Source organism: Pongo abelii, chromosome 1 (assembly GCF_028885655.2).
Source record: "Pongo abelii isolate AG06213 chromosome 1, NHGRI_mPonAbe1-v2.0_pri, whole genome shotgun sequence".
In the NCBI taxonomy this organism is placed as follows: domain Eukaryota; kingdom Metazoa; phylum Chordata; class Mammalia; order Primates; family Hominidae; genus Pongo; species Pongo abelii.
This window is the reverse complement of record NC_071985.2, coordinates 23,214,189-23,229,938: the sequence shown is the minus strand read 5'-3', so window position 1 is coordinate 23,229,938 and position 15,750 is coordinate 23,214,189. Positions and strand designations below refer to the sequence as shown.

General features: G+C 46.4%; 1 protein-coding gene across 1 annotated transcript in view; it reads right to left on the bottom strand.

Annotated features, from left to right (window-relative positions):
* Positions 1–15,750, bottom strand: part of PARP1 (poly(ADP-ribose) polymerase 1) — a 47,227-nt gene that overhangs the window by 14,123 nt on the left and 17,354 nt on the right. Inside the window, exons 4-13 of the mRNA XM_024245982.3 lie at positions 15,340–15,554; positions 13,578–13,677; positions 11,238–11,354; positions 10,426–10,602; positions 7,870–8,017; positions 5,898–6,038; positions 4,750–4,992; positions 4,401–4,469; positions 3,970–4,102; positions 1,922–2,117 (exon numbers count right to left, since the gene is read on the bottom strand). Of these exons, the coding sequence (XP_024101750.1) occupies positions 1,922–2,117; positions 3,970–4,102; positions 4,401–4,469; positions 4,750–4,992; positions 5,898–6,038; positions 7,870–8,017; positions 10,426–10,602; positions 11,238–11,354; positions 13,578–13,677; positions 15,340–15,554 (1,539 nt within the window). The remainder of the gene's footprint in view (positions 1–1,921; positions 2,118–3,969; positions 4,103–4,400; positions 4,470–4,749; positions 4,993–5,897; positions 6,039–7,869; positions 8,018–10,425; positions 10,603–11,237; positions 11,355–13,577; positions 13,678–15,339; positions 15,555–15,750) is intronic.

The window sequence follows — 15,750 nt, the reverse complement described above, 5'->3', positions numbered from 1 at the left end:
GTCACCTTCATAGTAGACCTACTCTCAGTGTTGAAACATCATCTTAAATGTACTGTTATCTTCTGGGTGTAACTTCATTGGAGGGCAAAGTATCTATGTGTTCAAAACCCTTATTTAAGTGTATCTACCTTATGACCCAGTAACTACTTGTAATGATAACAATCACAGAGGCACACAAATATTTAAATGTATATCAGCATCATTACAGTAAATGCCCAGAATCAATCTAAATGACTAACAGGAGACAGGAAGCTGTTCTGCTTAATGATGAATTCTAGCCCATGCACAGGATGGGATTCAATGCAGCCTTAAATAATGCTCTGGATTGGTGCAGCCAGTGGCCAATACAGTAGCCACTGGCCAAACTGAGGTGTGCTGTAGGTGCAAAATATACACCAGATTTCAAAGACTTAGTAGAGAAAAAACTAAAAGGGAAATTTTCTCATTAATAATTTTGTTGGTATTGATCAGGTGTTGAAATTAGAATATTTTGGATATATGGGGTTAAATAATACCAAGATTAATTTCATTGGCTTCTTGCTTTTTAAAATGTGGCTATAAAAAACTTTAAATGTATTGAAATGGCTTGAATTATAATTCTATTGGACAGCACTGCTCTAGAAGACATAAGGAAATGCTCCTGGTACATTAGGGCAAAAAGCAGATGGTTGTAACATGGTACATATGGTGGTGGGAAACGTACATATGCAGTGAAAGCTGACTGAAAAAGATATCTACCATTACTTTAACTGTGGTTAAATCTGGGCAATCTTAGTTTTTTGTGCCTTAGTATTAATATTTCTCAAAAATTTTTAAAATATTTAACTCAGTAAAGGGCACTACTGAGTCAGGCTAAATCTGTCCTGAAAGTCTACTGTCTGAGCTTCATCATTGTATAAGCAAGATGTAAATCCTATTTTTAATATGGAGAGTTCATGAGGCCCTCTGTAAACTAAAGAATTCCCCCTTTGAGACATGCTAGGCCTCAAAGATTTAGAATTAAAATCTCTACCCACCTACAGATCTCTTTTTGTAAAATAAATGTTTTCTTTTATCTGATTAAAAAAGTGATAAATTTTTATTTTTAAAAAGGCAAGCATTTTGCAAAGAAAAAAGACAAAACAGAAAAGTTAAAAATGTCAACCAATAGACCAATGAATGCTGTGTGCTAACAGATGTAAGGAGACGCCCAAAACTACAGAGATAGCACTAGGAAATAATTTGGGACTAATAAAGTGTGACCTAGCAGAGCAGGTCAAGTTACTATAATTCTGTCATGACAGACCAGTCACATGATCAAGGGTGACCATGGATTCAGATAAAAAGCCTTATCTGGAATCTGTGAATTACGCCCTATTGTTTCAGGAGTAAATGAAAAGACTGTTCCTCCTCGATATCTCAAAGATGCTACCACAATTCTCATTTAAGCTCTATCTCATACTTCAAGGTGCTGACTGTATTAAATGCTTTTTCTGCCATCTACTGAGATGATCATGTGGTTTTTGTCCTTCATTCTATTCATATATTACATTGATTTTTAAATGTCGAACCAACCTTACATTTCTGGGATAAATCCCACTTGGGAGTGGTGTATAGATCCGTCTATGCTGCTGGATTCGGTTTGTTAGGATTTTGTATCTCTATTCATAGGGTTTCTGCATGTCTATTCACAGGAAATTGCTCTGTAGTTCTCCTGTGCTGCTTTGGCTCTGGTATCAGGGTGGTACTGGCCTTCATGCAATGAGCTGGGAAGTATTTTCTTCTACTTTTGGGGGAGAATTTGTGAAGGACTAGTATTCTCCTTTCAACATTTGGTAGTATGTTTACTATGATGCCATCTGATCCACGATGTGGATTTTCTAGAATAAGGTGTCCCTTCCTTTTCCTAGAAGCAGACAGTGTAAGGGCATTATGTGGTTACCTGGCCATAGTCAATCTCCAGGGGGTAGAACTTTTTGGGATACTTCGTGAAATTTTTGGAGTGCCAAGCATTCCCGGTTTTTTCTTCATATAATTTCATGAAGTGCTCAATGGCATCCTCCTTGGACGGCATCTGTTCCAGTTTGTTGCTACCGATCACCGTACCCACACGGCCCCAGGACCTGAATATCCAATACCTGCGGTGGGAAGGAGGGTGGGAAGGAGGGTGGGAAGGAAGGTGGGTCAGCTGTCCCATTTCAGGAGGAGTTCCCATTTCCTGCCATTACATTCAGGTGGAGAAGAATTTTACACACCCCAAAAGGATGGTGATTAACACAGAACAAACGGAACTGCTATAACAATAAAGGGTCTTTATTTTACTTCTCATTAAACTTTCAAATCATATTGACTATAAAAAATGCCAAAGAATAGTTTAAACTTGGTTCTGGCAGCCAAGCCTGAGGACTGAATCCTGGAGTCTGTAGACCTTTGCATAAAAATGATTCTACTCCTCTCCCCAAAGAAATACAAAGTACTATCTGGAAGTCATGTGTTCAAGGAGTCAACCCTTACATCTGTACCCTAAAAATAATGAACTTTCAACTCAGATCCAAGGCCAAGACATGATGAAATGAGGAGGGCAGTGGCAATGGCTCCTCAGGTCCGGTGACCTAGAGATGCAGGCTGTCATGTTCAAATTCCAGCTCAATTGAGGGTACACATCGCACATACCCAGCTACTGTGCTGTTCAGCTTTGGATGAGCTAATTTTTGATTAACTCAAAGCAGAGGTAATGCAAAACTTAATTATCATTTCATAATAAATATAGATATATCATAAACCCACATACAAGATTTGTGTACATTTTAAAGACAGAACTACAGACTTCAAAGAAAATTTGGGACTCCCTGGCCATTCTCTGGGCTACTGAACAGGGGTATAAAAATTCATTCTCTGCTTGGTTTTTCCTGTGAAAATTTTTGAGAAGCACTACCTTGATCTACGTTGAAAATTTTTTCTGACCCTAACAGCCTACACCACCCTTTCACTTAACACCAGCAAATCTAAGCCACCAGAAAAATGTCCACATCCACAATCAACGTTAGAATTTAGTAAGAGTTCCTTCCACGTGCCTTTACACTGACACATAAATCCTGTTTTGTAGTGGCTGTACTGAGGGGCAATGAACTCGCTAGATAAGGACCACTCTGCCTAGAAACATAAGGACAAAAGCCAGCCCACCCTCTCACCACCTCCCAGCTGCTGTACCCCACGATCCAGACTCCAACCTTGCCTGTCTCACCATGTTAAAAAAAAAAAAAGGCAAATCCAAACTCTTTAGTTACTAGGGAGTTTGAACATTAAAGAGTAAGTTCAACGCTTGCCAACCTTTATTTGCTTCAAAGTTTTAAAACATACGTAAAATCAGAAAATCTTGACTCAAGTAGCTGAAAGAAAAGCCAGCTGGGGCTGGGTGCAGAGGCTCATGCCTGTAATCCCAGCACTTTGGGAGGCTGAGGCGGGAGGATCACTTGAGTCCAGGAGTTTGAGACCAGTCTGGGCAACACAGCGAGGCCCCTGTCTCCATAAAAAATAAGGCATGGTGGTGCGCACCTATACTCCCAGTTACTCAGGAGGCTGAGGTGGGAGGATTGCTTGAGCCTGGGAGGTCAAGGCTCCGCTGAGCTGTGATTACGCCACTGCACTCCAGCCTGGGTAACAGAGCAAGACTATTTCAAAAAACAAAACAAATAGTTGGAAAACAACAGCAACAAAAAACAAAACACCAAACAAAAAGAAAAGCCAGCAGAAGAATACGTGAAACCATACCTTGGGACAACTGTACAAGGACAGCAATGCTACTGGTTAGTAAGTGGCTTCTTTCTCCCCTTTAAGCAAAGGCCTTATAATTTGTTTTTGATCTCTGTGATTAGATTTCATTCCCCAGGCACTGGGCCTAACGGGTTTCACAAGGCTGATGGCACAGCACTAACCAATGCAGGACGGGCCCATGTCTCTGCACAACCAGGCTACACCTGCAGAACTCACCTGTTTTCCTTGTCGTCCTCCAGAAGCTGCAGCTTGTAATAGGAGTTGGTTCCTTTAACGATGTCCACCAGGCCAAGGGTGGCACTGAAGACCTTCCCACCTTTCTCCAGGACATGCGCAGAGTGTTCCAGTCCTGTCCCGGAGGCAAAGCACCTACAGTTTTCTCTCCCCTTGAGGGGCTAGCGCTCTCACGGAGAAGGGATCTGCAGGCCTGAGGTTCACGCCTCTTGGATACACTAACACCACCCTCGGGAGGCTCCCCACAAATGTGTGTTCTCAGGACTGGGGGAGCTGGTGAAGAAGGCCTGAGCAAGGAAAAAGGCACGACCACACTGCCCCAGGTATGCTGTGGGCATTCGGATGCGTGCTCCTAGTCAGCTGGGGGTTGGGGGGCGGCACAGCCCACTTGGCTGGCAGTCCTGTTTGCTTACCAGAATCAGGATCCACAGCTGCTCCTCCTTTAAGAGTTAATTTCATTCTCTTTTCAGATTTGTTGATACCTTGGAAGGGAACAGAAAAATGTAAACATGAAGTTAAATGTAACTAAAAAGTAAGGGGAAGGTAGAAGGCAAATTAGTTGTTCTCATTCCCATCATCTGTCAACTCGGCTTCTATATACACGCTCCTCCCGCCACCCCAAAGCGCCTGCCATTCTGTGTCCTGCTCTGCAGCACTCAACAGGCCATGTCAGGGACACAAAGGGAGAGGTTCCGTGCAGGCCAACCTGGCCACCAATGTCCCCGGCTTTTGGCCCTGGAGGGGGCAGCTTGGGGCCCTCACCTTCCTCCTTGACCTGGCCCTTGCTTTTTTTGGAGAGCGCAGCCCCTGACTTCCCTCTTGGGGCCACAACTTCAACAGGCTCTGCCTTCACCTCTGCCCCCCAAGGGGACAAGATGTGCGCTAAGAACAACTCCTGAAGGCTCTTGGTGGAGGCGGAGACGTCCTGGAGGAAGTCCTCAGACACAACTCGGATGTTGGCTTCCTTTACTTCCTCCATCTTCTTATTCATCTTTTCCACTTCCTCTGTTCAAATTGAAAGGAAAAAAAAAACCAAAATACAAGTTTAAAACAAAACTGAAACCTCAAATTACTATAGTTATATTTACTGTGTACTTTCAAACCCTCAGCATTCACAGCTCTCCTTTGCTTCCAAGTCTAATGCTCCCAAGAGTGTTTTTATCAGCAACATTCCCCCTTTTCTAAGGTATGATGAGCCAGGGCAGCCTTCTCCAAACCATTCTACAGCACGATGTTAACAGACACTCCAAAGAAAAAACACCCTGATGTCAAATATGTATGGGAAATCCTGTATTCTATTCCTCTGGTTCCTGAAGACCTACAGTGGTAATCAGCATAATAAACCCACACAGAAACCTGTTTACCTTTGTTTCACCCTACCTTTTCCAAACATACCTGAACCGTGAACTTCTGTTTTGGCAGATATCTACGCACGTCTTACAGAGCAGTGCGAAGTGATGAGAATACAGGTTGAGCAGATTCCCTTATCCGAGATGCTTGAGACCAGAAACCTTTCAGACCTTAAAATACTTGCTTCATATTTACTGACTGAACATCTAATCCAAAACTCTGAAATCTGAAATGCTCCAATGAACACCTCCTTTGAGCATCATGTTGTCACTCAAAAAGTGTTGAATTTTGAGGCAATTTCTTTGGACATCGGGACTAGGGAGACTCAACCTATAGCAGCTTACCGTCTTTAGTTGAGAACATGCAACGCATGTGAATCTATAGTACAAAGCAGCAACACTGAGAGCAAATACTGGTTTCCCTTCATAAAGAACCAGAGCGATGATGATGTTAAGATCCAGTTTTTCAGCACTGTGTTCGACTCTTCCTCACTGACTCGTCATCACAACCTTAAGATACAGAAGCATTATCCCTGTTGCACAAATTCAGATTCAACTCACTTTTGGTGCTGATGCACAGGGAAGCCTTGTTGGCCGTCCCCGTCAACTTCCCCCCGAGTTTCTCAATCATAGCCTTCACTTCATCCTTGTTCCGGGACAGCTTCCCGAGAGTCAGGATCTTCATGTTGGATAATGGCTTATCTGGGATGAAAGGAGAGAATCATTCAGCAACGCCAGCTCTGGTGCTGCTCCCTAGTAAGGGGACGTGGAGGAGCAGGTGAGCCAAGCAGCGAGCTCCTGGGAAAAGCCTATGAAAATATACTCGCGAGAAAACAGGACGGGACAGCAAGCTGCCACCTGAGCACCTACAGATGTCCCTCAACACAGAAAGGACTGGGCAGGGAGCAAGCCACAAAATACCACTCCATGGCCAGGCCAGCCTTGCTGGTGTGAGCCGGGCAGCTGCGGGTTACCCCAGGTCCGCACCAAGGTCAGGCTAGGGAGGCTGCATCTGCGGACAAGGGACCAGGAGGCTGGAGTCGGATGGGAAGAGGGGTAAGGTCACATGAACCCCCAATTCCTTCTGTTATTCTCCCAAACAAACTGCAATTCTTATTAATTAACCCCATTTTAAAATGAGACATATCCATGATAGTCCCTCAAAGCAGTGGCCAGCACAATCACACGGAGCTGAGCTAACCGATTCTAGGAGAAAAGCAGCAGCCTGGTGTGCACTGACCCAGGCCAGAAAGGCCTGGACAGGGGTCTGCCTTCTGTTCACAGCAAACAACACAGTGCTGGTGACACCCTTCCAGAACTGGAGATGCTGCAAGGAAAAGTCCTTCCTGCCTTCCCTGTGAGGGCAAACAACTAGGAAACACTGACAGACAGTTTAACTGAAACTGCTGAGGTCTCCAAAGAACAAAATTATTGATTTATGCTGAACTGCAAGTCAGGGGAAAGCAGAGGAGGGAACCCTCCATGGAGGGGTCAGAATGCCAGCCCCCACCTGGCCCTTCATGTGGGCACCTGGACCCAGGCTGCCAGCAGCACAATGGACTCGGGATGACCACCCACACACACTGCAGTGACCACTGGTCCCCTCTCAAGATACGAAAAGGAGGTCAATAACAGGTTTATCGTTCAAGGAAGGAACCCTCATCCTCCACCCACCAAACTGTGACCTTCACCAACAGACTATGCCACATGTCTCTGAGTAAATAAGCAGTGGGTCACTTTTCCTGCCAAAAAAATACATTGCTCTCACTGTCTTGGTTGGCTTGGGGCATTTCTCACTAGTGCTGATTAGTAACTCCCTCTGCATACAACAGAGACTTGAGCATCACACCAGGGCCTGGATGACTGGTGGGCGCAGGGCGGCCTGGAGCGTGAGGCCTGGGATGCTGCTCTGCAGTGCAGTCAGGCAGGAGACCCTGCGCCCAACTCCAGGTAAGGCTTTCGACCTAGCCTTTCTTAGGAGCCCCTCTCCTAGCCTCCCAGAATAAGAGGTGCTTGTTCTTTTACAATGTTTATTTTTAGAGATAGGGTATCACTCCGTCGCCCAGGCTGGCGTGCAGTAGCGTGATCATAGCTCAGTGCAGGCTTGACCTCCCAGGCTCAAGGGATCCTCCGCCTCAGCCTCCTGAGTATCTAGGGCTAAAGGCACATGCTGCTACACTCGGATTAATTTTAAACATTTTTGTAGAGATGGGGTCTCGCTACATTGCCCAGGTTGGTCTCAAACTCCTGGCCTCAGCAATTCTTTTGCCTCAGCTTCCCAAAGTGCTGGGATTACAGGTGTGAGTCACTGCTCCCAGCTGATGCTATGTTCTTAATACTCTCCCACCTTGCTGTGGTCGGGGGTTTAACAAGCCAAAAGGCCTATCCCCTGCAGGGCAAGGCTTTCCCATGCTGGGGTCAGCAAAGAGAGACCCCTGACGGATACTTTCTTCACCAGCTCCACACCACCAGCAAGTAGTGGGCAAACAATTCCTGGAAAGCAGCTCTAAGACCGGGGCCCCAAATGCTGTACCTGCTGAAGCAGAGGAGTTCACAGCAGCAGGCGCCGAGGCTGTGGAGGGCGGGGGCGTGGCTGCCACGGGGGCGCTGGTTTCTGGGGGGAATATACGGTCCTGCTTTTTAACCTTCAATTTCTTGAGGTAAGAGATTTCTCGGAATTCCTAAAAAATATTAAGTTTTAGTTAAGAAGCCAGCTCTCCCTTGAAGTAACCACCCCATAGACCAAAGAGGATCTGGCTTGTCCAAATTAAAGAATCTCTTTTTTTCTTCTTACAATAAAGAGTAACAAAAAATAGAAAAATGTGAGGCTTTAAGGATGAAAGACAGTATTATTGCTGCTACAGTACTTATTTCTGGTACTTTTACATTTATAATAGGGCTGATATTGTGGCTGCTTTAAGAGAAAAATCTTTCCCTAAAAAAAACAAAAACAGAAACCAGTGGCCAACTGGGTCAGGGAACCACCACTGGAACTGCTGTATGACTACAGCCTCCCTGGCCTCATTCTTGAGTTGTTCCCTTCGAGAGTTAACAGGCCTCTGTGGGATCACACGCCTACTCCAGAACTCCGAGACCCCGAATACTATATACACTGGGAGATTATTACCCAAAAGGAAATCACAGTATTTGCTTTCCTTTTTAGAAGAAGGAAAAATGAATGCAGAGAGCCCTGTGGTATTCACTATAAATTCTTCCATCAGCACAATTCACTCTTCACTCCGAGTGATTTACAAGGGGCCTTGCTCTAAATGGTCACTCAGTAAGTATCAAATACATGAAGCTCAGGGAAAGACACTGTGCTCCCAGGTCTTCATCCAATCAAGAAACTGCCCTTTCCAGCTATGCCCGTGTTCAGGGTGTCAGTTGGATACAAGAGGTCACAGATTGCTTCCAACACACACTGACCACCTAATATGTGCTACCAACCATAGTTTGGTTAAAAAGACAGTTTCTGCTCTTCAGAAAGTATCTCATTTGTGACTTAAGCATCAGCTATAGGAAGGTGAACTTTAACACAGGAGCTAAACTATGCCAGAGGTGTGCTAAGGTGATGTGAGACAGGGAACGCTAGCATGCACTTGGAGGCAGTGATCTGCTAAGCCCGCTGGGAGCTGAAAACACAGGGGACTGCCTAAGCACAGCCATCTGTGTAGCACAGGTGGCATGTGGGGCGCCCTGGCCAGGCGCCCTATTGCTAGGTACTCCTAAAAAGAATGAGCAAGACTGGCAGTGGGGTGGGGAGAGGGGTATGTGAGAAGGAGAAAAAGGGTGGCAGAAAGAGGCTGCAGAAGGTCAGCAGAGCCGCATCACAGGGCTCTGAGGACAAGCTACAGAGCTGGCCTTGATTCTGTGGGACAAGTGCCTCGGGGCAACAGTGTCACTGCATGGGCAGCAAGCACTGCCAGACCGAAAACCTGTCTTGCACATGCACATAACCTTTAAAATTGTATATAGATGCTCTACAATTGACATATAACCGAAAACCTGTCTTGCACATGCACATAACCTTTAAAAATGTATATAGATGCTCTACAATTGACATACAAAATACTAGGAACGGCACATTGCTTATTGCCATCTTACTATTTCCCCATCAAAGATAGTAAAAGAAATACAAATACCATGTAAGGGTCTGTAAGATTTGCATACCCAGAAAAATTGGGGAATCAGTATAAGATTTTAAGGGTGGGGGAAGTGACAAGGTCAGATTTATTTTAGAGGAAGCACTCAAAGGCACAGAGAGAAAACTAGGAGGGATCATGCAATCATGGCAGTGAACAAGTGAGCCAGGGGCCGATGGAAATGGAGTTCAGTTGTAGGTGTAGAGCGAGTAATGTCGACTGTTACTCGGGTAACGATTCCTGAGCGTGTACTGTGTGCCGCCGTTCCAAGTGCTCCACCCAGGAGCAGGCAACAGCGAGGGAAGCAGCTTGGTGAGTGGCAGAGCTCTGCACCTACCCAGGCTGCTGGGCCTGGATCCTGCTGAGTCTGAGGGGGCACAGGTGAGGGCCTCAGAGCAGCCAGCCCCACAAAGATACTGCCAGAACCCCACCAGCATGGCTCCAAAGGAGGCTCCCCATGGAGGTATTTTGCATTGAGAATTCCATAAACAGTTCCATTAAAAAAAGAGAGAACGTGCAATACCAGGAGATATGTGAACCCTGGATCCAATTCTCCTGCTAGCACTAAGGTAAGGAAAAATCCTTGAAAAAAACTTGTATCAGAAAGCAGGAATTACTATCCATTTCTTCACCATATGTCCCTCAAGCCTAGAACTGTGCCTGGCACATAGGAGGCATTCAATAAATAAAAACTATTCATGGTCTTTGCAAGCAACATTTTATACCAAATGGACAAACCTCTACTCCATACTTAGAGGAGCTTTGGTTCTACATTTGTGTAGTTTGCAAACATATAATTTTATATTCTGGTTAACAGGATGACACAACTGTAAAGAAGTCTGAGGAACATGGCCCTGCAATCTCAGGGACCTGAAGTATAAACAAGCGCAGAAAGTGGGGCCAGGTTTTTCTCCCAACAGATCCCAGGATCTTCCCCTACCCCTTACCTTTGGGGTTACCCACTCCTTCCGGTTGGGTGTCTGTGTCTTGACCATACACTTGGTCCAGGCAGTGACGTCCCCAGTGCAGTAATAAGCATCGCTCTTGAAGACCAGCTGACCCGAGCATTCCTCACAGGGAAGGAGGGCACCGAACACCATGCCATCAGCTACTCGGTCCAAGATCTGCAGCCAGTGGAGAAACACGTCAGAGGGCAAATGCGGGACTACAGAACAGGACACTTACTAATGTGGGATGGAGGAACTTGCACAGATTCCACTCACTACAAAGAAGAGAGGCTTCTTGCTGTGGGGCTCTTAACACCCCACCCCCCCTTGGTTAACAATGGAGCTTGGATTCTTGTAATGTAGGAGACCTTATTTCCAAGTGTTCCTGCAGTGCCCCCATCCCTCAGTGATTTAGAAATGAAGGGAGAGCATCCACTGGCGTTGCAAAAGTACAGTGCCAAGCCAACTCCAAGAATGACAGCAGAGAAGGGCCAGCTGGGGACACTGATGGGATGCTGTCATGCCACTCCTCAGGAGGGGGCGCTCCTCTCTTCACAGGCCTGACACTCTAGAGCAAGCACTAACGTGGAAGATGTCTAGTGGGGCGTGTGAATGCCGGCCCCATCCACCCCAGAAAAATGGTGACCACGATGGTGGTGATGACCGTGCAACACAACCACGATTTATACTCCTTGCAATTAATACCAGCAGGTGTTCACACGGAGGGCCTCCCACACTCCATTGGGACAGTCACTCCACAACGACGGGGTCTGCCTCACATGCGTGTCCCACTTAACACAAAGGCAGCTCACCGCCGACTCCCCAGAAGGCACTTGCTGCTTGTTGAAGATGAGTAGCTCCTTCAGGTCATTAGTCGAACACACTTTCTTTAGCTCGTCCTTGATGTTCCAGATCAGGTCGTTCTGAGCCTATGGACAAGACCCAGGGGCTGAGAGGCCAGCTCTTTTCAAAGGAAGAATCCAACTGGAGGAGGAGCCCTGGTCATGCTGAGCCTCCAGTTATACCCTTGTGCACCAGCGAGCTGCCCCTGCAAATCTGGGTGATTAGCACAGGATTTGGCTCCCGGTCATGCTCCTGTGGACACCAAATTAAACCTGCTGTGTGGTCTCTCAGAGAATACTGTGGAAGGTGATGAGGAAGCCCTAAGGGTGTGGGGGAGACTGCACCAAGGCTCCTGGAACCAACCCTCAGAAATCAATCCCCAGAAACACCAGGTAAGAGCCTGGAAGTGCTAGGCTGAGCCCACGGCCCACGTTTATCAGCAACTAGAGGAGGCAGGGTATGGCCATTCTCCACCAATCTTAGAGTAGGAATGATTCACAAACACCAATTTCCTTGATGGTATATTATATTCAGTATCATGCAGGAATGTATTTAAGCTCTTCTGAAAATGGAAGTTTTAATCTTTATTAAGTGCCTACTCTTGGTTGGATGCTTTTACGTGTCATCTCACTTATTTTTTCTTTTTTTTTGAGATGGAGTCTCACTCTGTCGCCCAGAATGGAGTGCAGTGGTGCGATCTCAGCTCACTGCAACCTCCACCTTCTGGGTTCAAGCAATTCTCCTGCCTCAGTCTCCTGAGTAGCTGGGATTACAGGTGTGCACCACCACGCCCAGCTAATTTTTGTATTTTTAATAGAAACGGTGTTTCACCATGTTGGCCAGGCTAGTCTCAAACTCCTGGCCTCAAGTGATCCGCCTGCCTCGGCCTTCCAAAGTGCTGGGATTACAGGCGCTCAAGCCACTGCACCCGGCCTCATCTCATTTATTCTCATAACAATCAAGCTTGCTGAGGAAGCTATCAGCCTCTCCATTTTAAAGGCTGAGGTGAGTTTCCTCCTTCCCCAGGAAAATGGGCAAGTTATTCACCATCTCTGCTCAGATTCCACCTCTGCAAAATGGAGACAAAAATGCCAGCCCTATCATATCCCATAGGGTTGCTATTAGTACCAAAGGAGGATTTTAACTCCACTGGCAAAGGTACAGGCACACACGTCTGCACCTGTTTCCCAGCTTCATTTTTAAGGGGTCTCTCGACATCTCCTCTCCATCACACACAGCATACACTGGGACACCAGGAATGGAGACATGAGAGGATGAGGAAAAGGTCTAGTGACACAGGGTTAAACGGAAGAAGTACAACAATGTCACCTAGGTGACCAAGGGGGGAGAGCCAACAGACACAGATGTGCCACAGTGGGAACGCTGAGGGGCATTTTAATTTTCTGACTCTCTATACATCTCTGATATCACTAGGGAAGAGAGAAGGACACTAATCTCACCAAATGGCCAATGTGAAGTGGCACCACAGTTCTCCTGCAGCCAGTTTTGGTGCATGACAGACACTTTTTTACCATAAGACAATTGAACAAAATGTGTGATTCTTATTTAGCAACTAGAACCATATAAGAAATTGCTTTTAATTTTAGTACCACTAGTAAAAACTGAATACTTATAGAAGAGACACAAACAGATGGCTCATGGAAATCATGTTCTCAAGAGAGACCAACTGTTCTCCCCCAATTTCCCAGACACCCAGCATTTTCTGATTAATAATTTTTGCTTTGCTTCAACACACACATAATCAACACAAGGATGAATCTTTCTGGTCAAGGACCACTGATTTAATGGATAGTTTTCTTCTGTCATTATCAGTCTATTCCTTTTTTAAAAATGAAGATCTTCATTTAAAAAATTTGGAGACACTTGATCTCTTCAAGCCATTTGTCTATGCTAAGAATCTTTGGCATCCTCTAATTAAGTATTCACTTTCCAAAGTTTGCAAGTGACCACAAAGGTGCAGGGTGTACAGTAGTGCATAATTTGGCCAAAGCATGAATCTCTGTCATCCCAGTATGAGGTTGGTGAGCGGAAACAGAGCACTCAGCCCTTGCTCAAGCCTGGCTGCAGGTCAGACACCTACAGCCTAATGTGGATTCTCTTCCAAATAAAAATGGTTTCTTTTGGAGGAGGGAAAACAATCTGGGGAAAAGCCATGCTATTTAATAACTGCCATCAATTTGCTAAATGTCTTAGTAAGTGGGACACAACTCCTTGAACTGTCTTCCCAGAATGAGAAAGAGAATCCAGGCAGCAGAATGTCGAAAGGAGACATAGAGCTGAGAACTCACCTTTAGGGCTTTTTCAAGCTTACTATCTTTGTCTTTTTCTTTTTTAGATTTCTTCTTGGCCACTTCATCCACTCCATCCACCTCATCGCCTTTTCTCTTTCTGAAGGAGACACAGGATATGAGAGAGAGCCAGAGCCATTAAAAGTCTGACACCCAATGACTTGCGGTGATGCAGTATCTTAATGTCATTCTATCAACTCCCTGTAGGGCCTACTCACACTTGTCACTCCCTAACCCCTGCCCCACTCAGTGCCCTTAGGCGATCACTGTCTACTCAGGGAGTATTTGCAACCAAGATAGCAGAAGACACCATCCAATTCAGAACATACTCTCCCAGCCAGGGAAAGGGGCTAGGGTTGTTCCAGGGACTCAGAACAACCCATTACAAGAATCCAGGGCTCAGGCCCCATCTGAGGTTAAAAAAAAAAAAAAAAAAAACCATGTATCTCCTGGCCTGGAAGGTTCTAGCAGGGACTAGGCTAGAGGTAAGCCCATGGCTAGGGGGTAGGGATTGCAGAAAGACAAAGCACAAGTCCAGGGGGCTAGGCCTTTCGAGCTAAAATACAGAGCAAGGGAAAAAGGCTGCTCACAGAGGTGGGGCTGTACTGCCACATAAAGCCCTGACAAGAAGTGACAGTCAAAGCAGTGCTAACCAGCCTGCCCCAATTGGCTCAGCAAACACGGCTCTGAGGCTATCACCTGCCCCCAAAATACAGGGGCAAGACGGCCACAGTGGTCTGTCAGTCTCAGCTATCACACAGACCTGAGCACAAACCCTTGCACTTTCCTCAACCTAAAATAGGGAAAAGAATACCATCTGCCGCACAGAACTCTGGTGATGGGCAAATGAAAACAGTCCAAATACAGGGCTTGATACAGTGTCTGGCATACGAAATGCGCTCAACACATTCTGGCAGTTATCATGGCGTAAGTGGGAGCTGATGAACTCCAACACCTATATCATGTGCTGCAATGCCCTGTGGGCTTTTTGACCCATGGCCTGATTTTTCAGTTTTCTTGCACATTCTAGATCCCCATGTGCTGCTGCAATGAACAGGCGTTATGAACTGAGATAATGTGTGATGGCTGCTCGATGGTTGCCCAGTCACCGTCCAAGGAGCAGGGTGCATAGCAGGCTCTGCCACACCACCCCTGGTGTGCTTGTTAACAAACAATTCTCCAGACTGAGGCTGAGGGACCAGCAGAGGGTAAACTGGAGAGAGCAAGAGGTGTCCATGGATTCAAGACAGTCACTGATGGTCCTTCCCATTCTAAATTTTAACACCATGCAAAACCCTTATCATTCTGAACTCTAAGCCAGGAAAATTATCCACTGCCCATCCCCTAACTAAAAATGGTCATGATTCTCCCAGCATTGTTCTGAATAGTGATCAACCCAGGCAAAACAAATACTCACCCAGGGAAGGAGGGTGGTCTTTTAAGTATCTAAAGGGTTGTGGTGGGAAAAGTGTAGTTAGCCTGTCCATGGAGCTCAGATGTTGGAAGGGGAATAGACCACCAGGAAGCAGGTCTCACAGGGCAGAGGGCTCTCGGCAGAGGCCATGGGAACCCCTGGCTGTCCTTCCCTACCCTGTCCTTTGCCCTCACATCTCTGCTGTCACCGTTCCTCAGTTTGCATCTCCCTGGCTTACTGACAGTCAGCGAAGGGAAACAGAGGAGTGATATGGAACCTGTAGAGCCTTTGGGCCTCCCTCGAACCCCTCACTGAAGCCCCAGGGCAACCCCGCAGTGCTCCACCCACCCTTCACTCTTGACTCCTGGGAGCTGCTTCTTCAGGGCTTCTTTATCCTCTGTAGCAAGGAGGCTGAAGCCCTTGAGCTGACTCGCACTGTACTCGGGCCGGAAACCCAGCTCCTCCCTGTTCTTGACAAAGCAGCCTGGATGGTACCAGCGGTCAATCATGCCTAGCTGTGGCTTCTCCGGGTCCAGCATCTTCTTGGACAGGCGCACCTGGCCCTGCAGGAAAAACCATATGTGGTACCAAGGGAGCGACAAGGAAGGATAGTGAACATGATACGGGCAGCCTGTGCTCCAGCCAGTGAGGAGCTGAGGGTCCAAGCCAAGGCCTGCTCGCCAACTTGAAGACTCACGGGCTTTTGAGAGGTTTAGCTCTCTCAGGTCATCAAGTATTGTATGTTACCCACCCTCAAGA